Source organism: Balaenoptera physalus (assembly GCF_965194825.1).
Source record: "Balaenoptera physalus genome assembly, chromosome: X".
NCBI lineage: Eukaryota > Metazoa > Chordata > Mammalia > Artiodactyla > Balaenopteridae > Balaenoptera > Balaenoptera physalus.
In genome coordinates, this window is record NC_138903.1 from 134403834 (window position 1) to 134420879 (window position 17046).

General features: G+C 46.5%; 2 protein-coding genes and 1 long non-coding RNA gene across 4 annotated transcripts in view; 1 reads left to right on the forward strand and 2 right to left on the reverse strand.

The window, feature by feature from the left end:
- Nucleotides 1–213: 213 nt before the first annotated feature.
- Nucleotides 214–2965, reverse strand: LOC309653291 (40-kDa huntingtin-associated protein-like). Its single transcript, XM_082447877.1, has one exon. It carries the CDS (start codon nt 1918–1920, stop codon nt 784–786), a length of 1137 nt encoding a protein of 378 aa, XP_082304003.1. The 5' UTR covers nt 1921–2965; the 3' UTR covers nt 214–783.
- A 1270-nt stretch (nt 2966–4235) lies between these two features.
- Nucleotides 4236–17046, forward strand: LOC309653307. Of its 2 annotated transcripts, none has more exons than XR_014259071.1 (3): nt 4236–5391; nt 7284–7504; nt 16784–17046. It is a non-coding gene; the product is annotated as an uncharacterized lncRNA (long non-coding RNA). The 2 variants fall into 2 exon arrangements; XR_014259072.1 differs by lacking the exon at nt 4236–5391 and adding an exon at nt 5521–6506.
- CLIC2 (chloride intracellular channel 2) overlaps nt 12068–17046 on the reverse strand; it is a 35733-nt gene continuing 30754 nt past the window's right edge. The window contains exon 6 of the mRNA XM_082447891.1: nt 12068–16289. Within this exon, the coding sequence (XP_082304017.1) occupies nt 16128–16289 (162 nt within the window). The 3' untranslated portion in view covers nt 12068–16127. The remainder of the gene's footprint in view (nt 16290–17046) is intronic.

Sequence of the window (17046 nt, forward strand, 5' to 3'; positions counted from 1 at the left end):
ACTCCCACCCCGCTCTGCACCGAACACATTCGCACTGCAGCTGAGAAAGGCCACATCGCAAATGGCCTCTGTAGATTCATAGGCACGCTGTCCACTTCGAATGAACGAATCCATCTTGGAGCTAAAAGGGAGCTATCTGCTTCTGCTTGCCGCCTCCTGCCAGGGAGATAAGCTATTCCCATTTCATAGATGAGGTAAATCCGAACCACAAGCTAGGAGGGTCAGAATGGCTTTATCATGGACTGAGGGCTGTAGCGACAACAGCCTAGCACTGAATCCAGTGATTCCCACCAACACGTACGGGGCGCGTGAAACACAGGGGGAACTGGGCGATCACGCAGGCGGACATCGAAATACGCTAAGCAATCAAGAGTCACCGTGAAAAAATCATGCAGCTTAAGTAGCGAGCCAGAGCTGTGCAAATTAATCCTCAGTCGGAAAGAAGGACGCGGGGGGAGGGGAGCCTTGCGGGGGAAGAGGGGTGGGTGGGGACAGTTGGGTGAAAACAGAAGAGGAAAGGGGGCGGAAGGGGCTCTCATGGTTCTGTTGCCGTTTCTGGGGAAGAGAATCGGAGACTCTACTCCGATTCTACCATATGGTTTCTTTTCTGCCACTATTGTGGAAACAACGTAACTTGTAGTCAACCGCATTCTTCTGGTGGCAACAGGGGTAAGATACACTGCAAAGGCAGAAGCGCCGGGTCAACGCCTCTTGTGTCCCCGTAAACGCGCAGGCGGGTGCGTGAGGTTCGGGGACAGGCACAGAGTCGCTGGGAGTGACTCGTCAGATCCCCTGGCCCGACGGGGAGATGGTTTCCTGCAGAACGAGGTGCAGGAGGTGGTTCTGCTCGGCGCTCAACAGGGGCCACATCTCCACCTGCAGCGACTTGACGGCTTCCGTGTCCTTCTCGTGGGTGGCCATGACCAAGGACTGCAGCAGCAGGAAGAGCTCCTCGGGAAGCGGGCCGCTGCCGTCCTGCCCGTGGCCGTCGAAGGCCTCCCAGGAGTACTTCTCCAGGGTGTGCGCGTGCTCCGGCAGGAGCTTGGCGGGCGGCGGCTGCAGGAGCAGCAGCAGCAGCACGCGGGACACCTCGCAGCGGACCAGCACGTCGGCGAAGGCGCCCAGCGCGGCGGGGGAGGGCGCGGCCGCGGAGCCCGCGCCGGGCGGGAGCAGCGCGAGCGGTGGGGCGGAGGCCGCGCCGGCCCCGGGCTGCGGCCCCGGCGGCTTGGGCTGCGGCTGCGGCGGGGGCTGCGGCCCCGGCGGCGGCAGCGGGTGGGCGCCGTGCTCCAGCGCCAGGCGCTGCATGCGCGTGAAGAGCGCCAGGGCGCCGCTGTAGTCGCGCGCCAGCAGCTGGCAGGACGCGGCGTCGCCGAGCGCCTGCAGGGCGGCCAGGGGCAGCTGGGGCAGCTGCAGCTGCGCGGCGCGTTGGAAGTGGCCGGCGGCGGCGGCCGGCTGGCCCAGGTCGCGCAGGGCGGCCGCCAGCTCGAGGCAGAGCGCGGCGGCGGCAGCCGGCTGGCCTAGCTCCAGGTGCAGGCGCACGGCGGCGCCCAGGGCGGCGGCGGCGGCCTGCAGCGGCTCCCCGTAGGCGGCGGGGCAGGCCAAGCGCTGGCGCGCGTCGCGCTCCTGCCGCAGGAAGAGGCGCGCGGCCTCGGTCAGCGCCAGCGCCTCCCCGGGCCCGTGGAAGAGCGCCTGCTGGCAGCGGGCCACGGCCAGCTGGCACCAGGCCGCGTACGGCAGGCACTCCTGGGCGCGCAGCTCGCGCCCCAGCTGGCTGAACTGCTCGCCGGCCTCCGCCACGTTCGGCTTCCGCAGGAACCGCTTCTTCAGCTTGTTGCACACCTGGCGGTAGCGCGCCAGGAAGTCCCCGGCCTCAGGCCCGGGACCCGAACCGCCGCCCAGGCCGGCCGCGGAAGCCGCCATGTTCGCCGCCTAGGAATTTCCGGGCGCGCTGACGCAAGTGGGCGCAAGTGCTGGGCGACGGCGGCGGGCTGAGACGCGCACTGCGTCGGGCTCCGCGCGACCGCGCAGGCTCGGCCGCCCGGAGCTCTCGTCCTCCTGGTGATACACAAAATAGCAAGCGCGGAGGCCCGTCCGGGACTGGCTGCGGGTGGCGTATGCAAATCGAGGGCCCTGGGGCGGGGCCTGGCCCGCCGTCCGGGGTTCCGTGAGCAGACCAAGGGTGCTGGGGCGGGGCCTGGCTGGGCGCCCCCTGTTGCTAGGTGACAGCTTTTAAAAAAAAATTATTTATTTTATTTTTTTATTTTTGGCAGTGTTGGGTCTTTGTCGCTGTGCAGGGGCTTTCTCTAGTTGCGGCGAGCGGGGGCTACTCTTCCTTGCCGTGCGCGGGCTTCTCATTGCGGTGGCTTCTCGTTGTGGAGCACGGCTTCTAGGCGCGCGGGCTTCAGTAGTTGCGGCACACGGGCTCAGTAGTTGTGGCTCTCGGGCTCTAGAGCACAGGCTCAGTAGTTGTGGCGCACGGCCTTCCTTGCTCCGCGGCATGTGGGATCTTCCCAGACCAGGGCTCCAACCGGTAGGTGACAGCTTGTTTACGCAGGTTGCCAAGCAGGGCATCTCTTGGCATCTCTAGGGGAACACAGCCAAAAACTCTTGACCCCGCGTGACCCTAATTCCGACTTTGCCTTTGTGTTGATCGTGTCCCGCCCACCCCAATCCCCATCACGCCTCCATCTTCCCGTCAAAGCCCCTGCCCCATGGGAGTCCATGCCAAGCGCTCTGTCCACCCACCCCTGCATCCCGCACCCAGGGCGGTCGGTCGCCTTGGCACCTTCACCCTATCACGACGCTGCCCTCACGGTGTCGAGCGCCGCCGCAAGGAACCCCGTCCCTCCGGGGACTTTGGCCTGGCTCCGACTTGCTCAGAGCCAGCGGGGGAGCCTTCCGTTGTCCGGCCTCACCCGAGGCCCCAGTCCGCCCCCACCCCCGCCGCAGCCAGCCTCTCCCACCCAGGGCCACCCCATGCACTGTCACCGTGAGACACCGCTCCTCTCTGTCTGTCACCCCCGACTCCACCCCCCCCACCCCCCAACTCCGGCCAGACCCCCGCCCTCCATCCCTCCGACGAGGGGTGTCCCACCACCACCACCTCCCACGCCAAGTGAGTGAAGCACGCGCAGGGCGTCTCTTGAAACACTTGATTGACTCGCGATGACTGTGCCCAAGGGGGCGGGCAGGCCGGGGCTGCCCGGGCTGTGCGGTCGGTCGGTGAGCGGGCCTGGCGCCTGACGGCCGCGCCCCCCGCCCCGCCCCTCCCCCCCCCCCCGGAGGCCGGGGACCCAGGTGTCGCTGGGCAGCTAGTGTAGTGCTGGGCCGGGGCCGCCTGGGAGATGGTGCTAGTGCTGAAGAAGCCGCTGAGCAGCGCGTTGTTGCGGGCCGCCACGTCCACCAGCTCCGGAGTGAGGCGCCTCCTGCCGCTGTTCTGGGCCTCATGGCCCGCCCGCTCCAGGACCCTGGCCGTCAGGTACTGGATGATGGCCCCTAGGGAGACGGGTGCGGATGAGCTCAGGCGCTGGGCGTAGTGGCCCTCCCGCAGGAGGCGCTCCATGTGGCTCACGGAGCAGGACCGCTCGGCTCGGGCGGTGCGGGAGCGGCGACCGGGTGACCCTCCACGGCCCCTCTTCCCCGGCATGCTGGCCGTTGGGCAGCTTTCTGCGATGGCCTCGCTCTGCGGTGCGCTGGGATGAGGGGCGGTCGGTTGTGCCTGCTGGTCCCAACATCTCAAGACAACCGGTGTTCTCAGGCCCCTACTCCGTATCCTAGCGACCACAGGCCGGGCCCTCATTGGTTGGGGGGGGCGAGCACGCCCCGTAACACGTAGACCCTGTGAGGTCACTGCTTTCCCATAACCCCTCCCCCACCCCACCTCACCCCGCCCCCACCCCCACCGCTGGGGTCCTGGGCCTGCAAAGAAATGGCGCTGGCAGGACCCTGCTCGCCATGCTCGCTGCACCCTCTCTTTGCTGGAACTCTCACTGTCCACCGGACGGGAACTTTGTACAGAGAAGGCAGCTAATGGCGGACCATCCAGGGGCACCAAGTATACACTGGCGGTGCTGGGCCACCATCACGACTATATATCTACTTCCAAGACGTTGGCACCAGCCCAAAGAGAAACCCCTGTACCCGCCAGGCAGTCTCTCCCCACTGCCCCCTCCTGCAGTGTCCCCCACCCCACCCCACCCCACCCCCCATAGTCCCCAGGCAACTACTCATCTGCTTCCTGTGCACAGACATTTGCCTGCTCTGGAGACTTCCTAGAGATGGAAGCAGACAATAAATAGGTGGCCTTTTGTGTCCGGCTGCTTTCACTTATGTTTGCGTTAGGGTTCATCCACGCGGTAGCACCAATCAGCACTTCATGCCTTTTCCTGGCTGAATAATATTCCAATGCGTGGCTAGGCCACACATGTTGTGTATCTGCTCAGCAGCTGATGTACATTTGGGTGACTTCCACCTTGTGCCTGTTGGGCATAGTGCTGTGGTGAACATTCCTGTGCAGGGTTCTGCTTGAACGCCTGTTTTCAACTCATTTGGGTTTGCAACCCATGGGATAGATCTATGGGTTTATTTCTGGACTCGTAGTTCTACTCCACTGATCTATGTGTCTATCCTTATGCTAGTGCCACATAGTTTTGAGAACTGTAGCTTTGGACTAAGTTTTGAAATAGGGAAGTGTGAGTCCTCCATGCCTTGGTACACTCCCCAAAATGTGTACTGTTAATCTTTTTCCTGGCCTTCCCGAAAGGGACCTACACCTTTTTAATCAGTGTGATTTTGAATTGGGGGAGAAACCTTTTGGGGACTATTGGACACTGGCCTTGAACTCACGCTGATTCCAAGAGACCCAAAGTGTCACTATGGTCCATCAGTTATAGTAGGAGATTATGGAGGTCTGGTGATCAATGAAATTTTAGCTTAGGCCCGTCTCCATTGGGTCCAGTGGGTGCCCAGACCCATCCTGTGGTTATGTCCACAGTTCTGGAAGGCAAAATTAGGAGAGACATATTCAGCAACTGGCAGACCCCACGACGTATCAGTTTCCTGACCTGAGGAGTGAGGGTTATTTTGGTAGGAAAGGCCAAATGGAAACCATTAGACCTGCCTCTATCTAGAAAAATAGTAAACCAAAAGCATTGCATATACCTGAGTGGATTTCAGAGATTAGTGGCACCATCAAGGACTAGAAACATGCAGGAGTGGTGATTTCCTGCATATCCCCATTAAACTAGCCTATTTGGCCTGTGCAGAAGACAGATGGGTCTTGGAGAATGACAGTGGATTTTCATAAGCTTGACCAGGTGGTGATTTCAATTTCAGGTGCTGTACTAATGTGGTTTCATTGCTTGAGCAAATTGAGATCTCCACTGCTACCTGGTATGGAGCTACTTAGCTGGCAAATGCGTTTTTCTCCATCCCTGTCCATAAGACCCACCAGATGCAGTTTGTTTTCAGCTTGTGAGGGCTGCAGTACACCTTTGCCATCCTACTTTAGGTATCTATTAACTCTCCATCTCTATGTCATCATTTATTTAGCAGGGATCTTGACCACCTTTTCCTTCCACAAGCTATCACACTAGTCCATTACACTGATGACATTATGCTGATTGGACCTAGTGAGCAAGAAGTAGCAACTTCCCTAGACTTACTGATAAGGTGTCTACTTGTATGAGGTGGGAATAAATCCAACTACAATTCAGGGGTCTTCTATCTCAGTGAAATATCTAGGGGTCCAGTGTTGGTTATTCTGGCCCATTCCAAGTGACTCAGAAAGCTACTAATTTGAGTAGGGCCCAGAACCAGAGAAGGCTCTGGATCAGGTCCAGGGTGTCATGCAAGCTGCCTTGCCACTTGCGCCATATGATCCAGCAGACCCAATGGTGCTTGAAAGTGTCAGTGGCAGGAAGGGATGCTGTTTGGAGACTTTGGTAAGCCCCTACAGTATTTTAGAGCAAGGCTCTGCCATCTTTGCAGATGACTTCTCTCCTTTCGAGAAACAGCTGTTGGTCGGCTACCAGGCCTTCGTAGAAGCTGAATGCTTAACCGTGGGCCACGAGGTTACCCTGCGACTTGAGCTGCCCATCATAAACTGGGTGGTATCTGACCCACCAAGCCATAAAGTTGGGGGTGCACAGCAGCACTCCATCATCCAAGGGAAGTGGTATATACATAACCAGGCCCAAGCAGGCCCTGAAGGCACAATAAGTTACACAAAGAAGTGGCCCAAATTCCCATGGTCCCTACCTTTGCTACACTGCCTTCTCTACCCCAGCCTGCACCTGTGGCCTCGTGGGGCATTCTCTATGATCAGTTGCCAGGGGAAGAAAAGACTTGGGCCTGGTTTAGAGATGGTTCTGCGCGATCTGCAGGCAGCACCACAGGTGGACAGAGGCAACGCGACGGCCTGTCTCTGGGGCATCCCTGAAGGACGTGGTGAAGGAAATGCTCCTAGTGGGCAGAACTTCGAGCAATGCACCTGACTGCTTGGAAGGGTAACTGGCCAGATGTGCGGTTATATACCAGTCCATGGGCCCTGGCCAATGTTTTAGGTGGATGGTCAGGGACTTGGGAAGAATATGATTGGAAAATTGGCAACAAAGGAATTTGGGGAAGAGGTATGGATAGAACTCTCTGGATGGTCAAAAAATGTAACAATATTTGTGTCCCATGTGAATGCTCACCAAAGAGTGACCTCAGCAGAGGAGGACGTTAGTAATCAAGTAGATAGGATGACCCGTTCTGTGGATTCCAATTGGCCTCTTTCCCCAGACACAAAGTGTCCTCTTTCCTACAGCAAAGTGTCTGTGGTGCCAGGGATGGAGGTGATGTGTGGGCTCAGCAACATGGACTTCCACTCACCAAGTCCAGCCCGGCTATGGCCACTGCTGAGTGCCCAATCTGCCAGCAACAGAGACTAGTACTGAGTCCCAATATGGTATCAATCCCCAGACTGATCAGCCAGCTCCCTGGTGGCAGGTTGATTACCTTGGACCACTTCCACTGTGGAAAGGGCAGCTGGCTTGATAGATGGGTGGGAGGGCCCCTTGCAGACTCACTTACAGTGCCAGCTAGGTGGAGATACCCTCTGGGGCAGGGGCAAGGTTCTGCAGAAGGCTGTATACACTCAGAGTCAGCGTTCAGTGTACGGTGCCGTTTTTCCCACAGCCAGGATTCACGGTGCAGGCATCAGGCGCTGGAAATGGGGGTGGCACCACTCTCTATTACCCCCAGTGACCCATGGGCAAAAGCTTTGCTTCCTGTTTCTGCAGCATCATGCTCTGCTGGCCTAGAGGTCTTAGCTCCAGAGGGAGGAGGCTTCCACAAGGAAACACAACAATGATTCCATTGAACCGGAAGTTAAAACTGTCCCTCAGCCACTTTGGGCTCCTCATGCCTCTGAATCAACAGGCAAGGAATGGACTTCCTGTGCTGGCTGGGGCGATTGATCCTGACTACCAAGGGGAAATTGGACTGCTGGTCCACACTGGAGGTAAGGAAGACTATGTCTGGAATATGGGACATCCCTTAGGCTGTCTCTTAGTATTACTTACCATGCCCTATGATTAAAGCCAATGGAAAACTACAATAACCCGATTCAGGCAGGAGTACTAATGGCCCATATCCTAGAGGATGAAGTTTGGGTCATCCTACCAGCTAAAGAGCTACAACCAGTTGAGGTGTTTGCTGAGGGCAAATGGAATATGGAACAGATAGTGGAAGAAGGTAATTATGAAAGCAATGATGAACATGTGACCACTTACAGAAACAAGGGCTATAATTGTCATGAGTATTTCCTTCTTATTTTGTTATGAATATGTTTGTGTGTATATAAACATATATTAAGCAAATATCTTTGTTTTTATTATTCTTCTATTGCTTTATTATGTAACCTATATCATATAGAGGTTATTGACTTTATATCATAGTATTTAAGTATTGTTAACTTTCCATGATATTATTCAAGTTAAGGATACCGGGGAAGAGTAGGAGACATCACTCGAGGACTTAACCTCCTCTTCTGAGGAAGGCGTTAGTGTGTTTTACTTTGTACCGCAGAATAGTTATATCGTATGAGATGGAATTAAGATCTATTATTGTCTTTACTTGGAGAGTAAGTGTGATGTAAGGAGATGTGTATAAGTGCCAAGTAGAAAACGGGTGGAATTGTGATGGCTAATTTTATGTGTCAAGTTGACTGGGCTAAGGGATGCCAAAATAGGTGGTAAAACATTATTTCTGGGTGTGTCTGTGAAGATGTTTCGCTCGCATTTGAATGGCAAACTGAATAAAGAAGATTCGCCCTCAGCGATGTGGGTGGCATCATTCAATCCTTTGAGGGCCCAAATAGAATAAAAAGGCAAAAGAAGGGCCGATTTCCTCTCTTCTTGAGCTGGGACATCTATCTTTTCCTGCCTTTGGACATTGGAGGTCATGGTTCTAGGGCCTTCAGACTCTGTTACACCAGGCAGTGCCTCCTACTCCGGACGCAGGCTGAATTGTACCACCAGCTTTCCTGGTTCTCCAGATTGCAGAGGGCAGGTTGTGGAATTTCTCAGCCTCCATAAACTGTGTGAGCCAATTCCAATAATAAATCTCCTCTCATATATATCTATATTTATCTAATTGGTTGTGTTTTTCTGGAGAACCCTGACAAATACTCCCACCCCCCACCCCCACTTTCATTCTCTTTGGAAGCAAGTCACTAAGTGCAGCCCACACTCTAGGAGTTAAGCCCTAGAGTTAAGGGAGTATCTCCTAAATTATTTGGAATTCTTCTGTATGGGAGATTTGCCTCTTCTCTACTTTTTATTTATTTATATCCATATGGACTCATGTATATTTATTTTATACTTTGGGTTATAATCCAATACAACAGTATTTGTTTTTGTTGCTCAAATTGTTCCAACTTTGGGAGTTCTTTCAGGTTGGCTCCTCTGTCCGTTTGCCATGCACCCATACTTTTGGTTTTTGAGCACTTCTTCACTTTCTGATGCTTCAAAATGCTCCAGGCTCATTTTGTATTTGTCCCTGCCCCAACACTAAAATAAGCTGCGTCTCCAGTGAACCCTGGTTCTTTTCTTTGGAGAATGGTGTGAAACCAGTATCTTGGTACTGGGTGTGTTTGTTGTTAGTAGAGTACCATTGCTTCTGGACCCTCTCAGCTGTCAAAGCTAGGAAATTTACTTGTGTATATTGACTCATGTATATACACATATCTAATTTTTGTATTTATTCGTCTCTCTCTCTCTCTATATATATTAAGTTAAATATAAGTACATGCTGATGTCTCTGAATCTAATCCAGTACCACATGGTTCATTGTAGCCTTCCCTTCCCCCTTCCTTATTTGTAACTTCTTTCAGACAATGAGAAACCCTCGTTTCTTCCATCCACCATCCATTTACTTATTTTTCAATCCTAATATTCATATACGGCTGTTTCAAAATTCTTTATGCATATCCCCTTGAGAAACAACTTTGCCATTTAGACACACTGTTTATGTACAGTTTCTTTTGTCTTTAGTTTTATATTTTCCAGTGAAAACACGATTTTCCAGAGTTACTTTTGCCAATTCCTTTTTTCCTCCACCTCGTTTGGCTAACAAATGAGCCACTCAATAGTTTATTTTGATTGCAGCCTCTTTTCCATTTTTTATTTTTGTGAAGAAATTATGTTGTGATATTTCTATTTAAATCTCCTAAGTTTTCTGACTGTTGCTTTCCCATGAGTAAGGAATATTGTGATGAGTGCTTAGTCTGGTAATGTCAATGTATGTTGGATTCTTTTAACACAGCTATAGTCTCATTACATAATAAACACACTACTTTGCCATCTATTTTGATAACAAAGTAACCCACACTCCACTGTGCCTTAAGAATGCAACATTTGAAATCCACTTTGCAACGAAAAGTCATTAATTAATTAATTAATTAATTAAAAATAAAAATGGTCCACATCAAAAATAAATAAATAAATAAATAAATAAATAAATAAAATTCCTAGGCAGAAGGCCCTTTTAAAAATGTTTTACTACTTTCTAGTTTTATTTTATTGTGATCAATCAGACAGTGTTGTTTGCAATATTTGTACTTTATGAAATTATTGATCTTTTCTTTGTGACCGAACATATGATCAATTTCTGTGATGTGGACACCTGAGAAGATGTCTTCTTTAATACTAGTGTGTAATGCATAAAATCAACATTTTCATGTTGTCTAGGTCCTCTACATTATTACTTAATTTTTGCCTACTTGAGCTGTCTTAGAGTGATATATTCAAGTCTCCTATCTTTAGTGTGTTTTTATCTCTGATTCTATACATCTTCTATATTTTTTGCTTCATAAAACTAGTTACTGTGTTATATGATTCATATTGAATTGCAGATTTTAGTGTCAAAAACCACCCTTCTTTGTCACATTCAATGTTTCTGGCTTGAATTCTGCTTTGTCTGATATAAGAAACACTACCCCTGATTTCTTATTGTTCCATTTGCCTTGTACATCTTTATCCCTTCTTTTATTTTTGGCTTTTCTCAATCATTTTGCTCTCTGTGGTCTGTTGCCTGCAGCATATGATTGGTTCTTGCTTTGTGAGTCAAATTGAAAAGTCTCTTCTTTTAATGGATAAATTAAGCCCATTCACATTTATTGATCTAACTGACATGCTTGCCTCAATTTAGTCATCATATCTTACAATTATGTATGCAATGTTATATTTTATGTTTCCTTCTCTACAGATGTGCTTTCTATGCTTATTTTTAAAATTTACTTATTTATTTTAGCATTCAAAGAGGTTTGTATTTTTTCTAGCAGTTACCTTTGTACTTATACCTTTTTGAAACTTTTTATTTTGAAGTAATTACAGAATCAAAAGAAGTTTCAAAAACAGTACAGTAGGGGCTTCCCTGGTGGCGCAGTGGTTGAGAATCTGCCTGCCAATGCAGGGGACACGGGTTCGAGCCCTGGTCTGGGAAGATCCCACATGCCACGGAGCAACTGGGCCCGTGAGCCACAATTGCTGAGCCTGCGCGTCTGGAGCCTGTGCTCCGCAACAAGAGAGGCCGCGATGGTGAGAGGCTTGCGCACCGCGATGAAGAGTGGTCCCCACTTGCCGCAACTAGAGAAAGCCCTCGCACAGAAACGAAGACTCAACACAGTCATAAATAAATAAATAAATAAACAAATAAAAGAATGTGAATTTCTTAAAAAAAAATCCTGCTTAAAAAAAAAAAACAAAAAACAGTACAGTATTTTACCCATCACATAACTTCCCCCAACAGTAATGTTTGCATAATGTTAGTACCTATACCTTTTAAAAATTGCTTATGGGCACATTGGCACAGAATTTTCTAAGTCCTGGTTTGTTTAAAACTTTTTCTTTTTCCGTAACCTTGATATTTAAAGACTAGTTTCACTGGATATAAAATTCTTGGCTCACACTCTCTTTCCTAAGTTTCTTGAAAATGCTACTTCATTGTTGCCTTCCTTACTTTTTATGTTGTTTTGGGAAGCCTGGCACCAGGTTAATTAACTTACCTTCACAGGTTATTTGATCTTTTTGCTTAGAGGTCTTGAGGATATATTTTCTTTATCTTTCATGTCTAATAGTTTTACTAGGATATGCCTTGGATTGATTAGTTTGGTTAATTTTCCTAGGAAGCCAGTGAGACCTTTCAATGTGTGGACTGAGGTCTTTAATTTTGGAAAATTTTCTTGGATTATAGGTTTAAATCTTTTAAATATTAGTTCTGTTCCATTGTTTTGTTTTTCTTTCCCAGTGATTCGAATTTTACAACTGCTATTCCTTTTTTGCTTGTCTTTCTGATCCTTTTTACTTCGTTCTAAATGTCATTTTCATTCTCTCAGTTATTTTTCTGCCTTTTTCCATGCATCTTATTAAATTTTCTTGAGTCCATTTTTGCTTGGGAACCTTTTAATTTATCCTCAGTTCTGAGATAATTTTATCTTTTTCTTCCATTTATTTTCATAGTTTGAGTAATTTTCTCCATTTTTTTTCTCGATTTTTTGAAAGTCTGAATCAAGTCCTTGCTGGGATTTGGTATTTTTTTCTTTTTTTTTTTTAACTTAGAGTTATATTGAGGTTTGGGTATTTTTCTATCTTCACGTTATGTTTACCGTGTGGTTTTAGTGCCTTTTAAAATGTGCTCTTGTTATTCTGTATTGTTTTTGGAGGAAATATTGGGAGACACAGACCAAGGCAGCCACCATTGTCTTCAGCAACTGGAAGTCTTATTGAATAGTCTTTTTGAAGTTTCCTAACTTATGAAAACCAAATCTACCATCCCCTACTCTGCTGAATTCACAAGGTATTTTGTTCCTTACCTCAAGGCCCTTCCAGCTGTGTTGATCACAAAGCAGATCTTGGAGGTGATCTTAGGTTTGTAACTTGTATAAAAGAAAGCCTATCCCCAGACACTTGGCTGCTATACACTTACCTACTTCTTTATTATAAATGGCAGCCTTGTTTTAAAATTGTGCCCCCTCCACCAGAACTCATATGTTGAAACACTAACCCCCCAATGTGACTGTATCTGGAGATGGGGCGTTTGGGAGATAATTAGGGTTAGATGAGGTCATGAAGGTGGAGACAACAGAGAGCTTGCTTCCTCTCTCTCTCCACCATGTGAGGATACAGTGAGAAGGCAGCTGTCTGCAAACCAGAGCGAGAGTTCTTGCCAGAATCTGTCCATGTTGGCACTCTGATCTCAGACTTCTGCCTCCAGAATTATGAAAAATAAATTGTTATTTAAGCCAGCCAGTTTATGGTATTTTGTTGTGGCAGCCTGAGCAGACTAAGACAAATTTTGGTACTGAGAAGTGGGGTGCTGCCCTAACAAATAGCTAAGCATGTGGAAGCAACTTTGTAAGTGGGCAATGTATAGAGGCTGGAAGAGTTTTGAGGTGCATGCCAGAAATATGGACATTATAGGTGATTCTGGTGAGGGCTCAGAAAGAAGAGAGAAAAGCAGTAGAGAAAGATTCTGTCATCTTGGAGAATACACATATCATCGTGACCAGAATGTCACTAGAAATGTGAATGCTAAAGGTGCTTCTGGTGAGCTCTCAGACAGAAATGAGGAACATGTTATGGGACACTGGAGGAAAGGCCATCCTTGTCATAAAGTGGCAAAAAATACAGCTGAATTGTGTCCTAGTGTTTCACCACTGATCAGAAATGCCACCTTATCAGATAGTAAGTTTTCATACATCTCTCTATGTTTGGAATCTCTATTCCACTACTATCTGTGTTTGCACCAACATGTAATGCTTTCATAATTAGAAAAAATTTCCTTTTTATTTTTTAAAATTTGACACTAATGAGTAAAAATTCCCTGTCTCATATTGGGTAATTTACAGCAGTAGGGTAACAGGTTGCTGATGCTAGGTTCATCCAGGACCCTGTTTTGGAGTCATGTGTCTGCCCAGGTGGGAAAAAAATTTACCTTCTCATAAAAACACATCTCTAAGAATTTTCACAGAGGTTGTGCTGTGCAAAGGCTATATGACCAAGTGGAACTTGTTTGAGGTCAGGCTGGGGGAACACATAAGGATGTACTTCTGTTATGTAACCTTGTGCTTACTCTTTTCATAACACATACGTATTGTAATTGCATGTCTAATTGCCTGTGTCCATTATTGAAGTGCGTGTTTCATGAGGATAGGGACTGTTCCTTTGGCATGAGGTTGTTGTGAAGATTAAATAACTAAATAATAATAACATAGTAAGTACTCAATAAGTAGTTACTGAATTGAATTGTATTAATGTCATCTAAGAAGATAATAATCCTTTTGTCTAGGAGGGTAATTCTGAGCTGTATCAGTACCTATGAAGTTGGATAAGACTTACTTGCAGCTTTGCAATGACATGAATACACTTTTAAGTATGGTGTAATCTGTAAAAGACTGCTTCTATTAATGAGTTTAAGGGCATGGTAGTGAGAAACTTTGTTCTTTCTTTCTTTGTTTCTTTCTTTGTTTCTTTGTTTCTTTCTTTTGCCACACTGGGGGGCATGTGGAATCTTAGTTCCCCAAGCAGGGGTGAACCTGTGCCCCCTGCAGTGGAAGCAGGGAGTCTTAACCACTGGACTGCCAGGGAAGTCCCGAGAGACTTTGTTCTTTAAAATCATAGATCTTAAAACACTTGACTCTTTGAAATCCTACCAGTGAGAATGAACGGCTCTGAGATGTTCAGAGAAGTCACAACCTTGCCATCTAGTCCAGGTACATCTGTCTCAGATCAGGGTCTTCCTATCAAAGAAGGGACACAACATAATGTATTTATCTTAACTCTGGCTCCAAGGACAGTGCATTGAGCCCTTTCTGTACCCAGGCCTGTTAACTCTTTTTGTTTTTTAATTTTATTGAAGTATAGTTGATTTACAATGCTGTGCTAATTTCTGCTGTACAGCATAGTGACTCAGTTATACATACATATATATACATATTCTTTTCCATTATGGTTTATCAAAGGATATTGAATATACTTCCCTGAGCTATATACAGTAGGACCTTGTTGTTTATCCATCCATCTGATATATAATAGTTTGCCTCTGCTAATCTCACACTCCCAGTCATTTCCTCCCAACCCCCCCTTTGGCAACCACAAGTCTGTTCTCTATGTCTGTGAGTCTGTTTCGTAGATATGTTGATTTATGTCGTATTTTAGATTCCACATATAAGTGATATCATAAGATATTTGTCTTTCTCTTTCTGACTTACTTCGCTTAGTATGACAATCTCTAGGTCCATCCACATTGCTGCAAGTGACATTAGTTCATTCTTTTTTATGGCTGAGTAATATTCCACTATATCTATCTATCTATATCTATATACACACACACACCACATCTTCTTTATCCATTCATCTGTTGATGGACATTTAGGTTGTTTCCATGTCTTGGCTATTGTGAATAGTGTTGCTATGAAAATAGGGATGCATGTATCTTTTCAAATTAAAGTTCTGTCTGGGTATATGCCCAGGAGTGGGATTGCTGGATCATGTGGCAACTCTGTTTTTAGTTTTTTTGAGGAACCTCCATACTGTTTTCCATAGTGGCTGCACCAACTTATATTCCCACCAACAGTGTAGGAGAGTTCCCTTTCTCCACACCCTCTCCAGCATTTATTATTTGTAGACTCTTTAATGATGGCCATTCTGACCGGTGTGACCTGGTACCTCATTGTAGTTTTGATTTGCATTTCTCTAATAATTAGCAATGATGAGCATTTTTTCACGCGCCTGTTCCAGGCCTGTTAACTCTTTACTCATTGCCTTACTTTTCTTTGAACCTATGAAAACACTGCTTTATTTAAATTTTATCTAGGGACTTCCCTGGTGGTCCAGTGGTTAAGACACTGAGCTTCCACTGCAGGGGGCATAGGTTCCATCCCTGGTTGGGGAACTAAGACCCACATGCCCCGCAGCATGGCCAAAAAATAAATAAATAAATTTTATGTATATCCCACCAAGACCTCTAATAACACCTATCTCTCTTTTTTGAGGCTGAACTTTGTTTCTCTTTTGAAGGAGCAAAAATAAAGTTCAGTTTTTGTTTTCAGATTTGAGTGATTTGATTGTATTTTAACATGTATATTTGAGTACATATAGTAATGGAACATTATAAATTCTGTAGAAAGATTTGTGATTACCCTTTATGAACGGTTTACTTTACCCTTTAATGGACAGCAACAAGACCTTTTGGTCAGTGAAATTTCTTAGTAAAATTGTTTTAATGATTTAGATGTAAATATTTCTAAGGAACAGTTTGAGACTGTGACTGTATGTCATTTGTAACTTCAGCCATCTGTTGAGCTTGCACACATGATGCATTCTAGCAAAAGATATTGATACTTTCCATATCATTTAAGATTGCAGTGGTTGTGCCATGGGAATTAAAAAGTGAAATGAAAATATAAAGACCTTTAAAATACACAGTGAGCAGATAGTTTGGATTAACTAGATACAGAAAATATAGCATTCTTTTTCATAAGAAAGTTGGATAGAGGAAACCATATTTTCCATATTCTTATTTCCAAAAGATTTTCTAATATGATAACAAGTGAAAAGAGAGGTTGTTCTACTGAAAGAGCTGTCCTAACTCTTTTGCTTAGCCACACTTGCATAGGTATTTTCAATTTCTTTGTCTTCAGGACACGTGTGGGTAAATTCTTCACGGGCATAGGCATTGTGGAGATAGCGCCAGACTCCTGAGAATTCTCCTGGAATGTCGAAATCACGGTATTTCTTTGCAGCAACCTAGGGTTTTGGAAAAAAAAAAGGAAAAAGCAATTGGTAGTGAGGGGCATCAGTAAAATGCCTAGTGTGTAAAAACATATGTCAAAAATCAGGATCATTGAAGACATGTTACCTACACAAAAAGTACTACAAAATAAACTTAAAGAATCTTGGATTTACTACTTTAATGTTTTGTCTACAAATGTAGACAAAACTCCATGCTTGTAATCATTTTTATATTTATGGTGTATTTAATTATGAATGTTTAGAAGAAGGAAGCGCAGAAAAAGAGCACAGATCTTTTCACTGTTTAGGGTCCGACAGTGTCTTACTTCTTTATGTATTCTTTGTGTCTGGCATAGGACCTGAGATAGAATAAGGTCTGTTCAATAAAAATTTGTTAAATTAATGATTAGATAATAATAATAATAATAATAGCTCACTTTATTATCACTTGTTATGATTCAGACACTTTTCTAAGTATTTCATATGCCTTAATTTAATTTTCTCAACAGTTCTGTGAAATGGGTACTATTACCCTTGTTTTATAGACAAGACAGTGGAAAACACCTTCTGATTTAGGAAGAAAGAAACAAGAAGTTTTTATGCTTCCCAGAGAAGATCATTATGGATTTTTCCTCTGAGGAGAAAAAGGAGACATACCCTATGCATAATGATGATGACAAAGCCCTCGTATAAAAACTCACACTGAATGGTCACTGTGCTTCCTGTTGGCAACTCCCAAACTCCTCTCAATCATTCAGCCTGCCCTATGAAG

Coding starts and splice junctions, on each gene's coding strand:
- LOC309653291 (XM_082447877.1), bottom strand. CDS start 1,920: ATGGCGGCTTCCGCGGCCGGCCTGGGCGGCGGTTCGGGTCCCGGGCCT.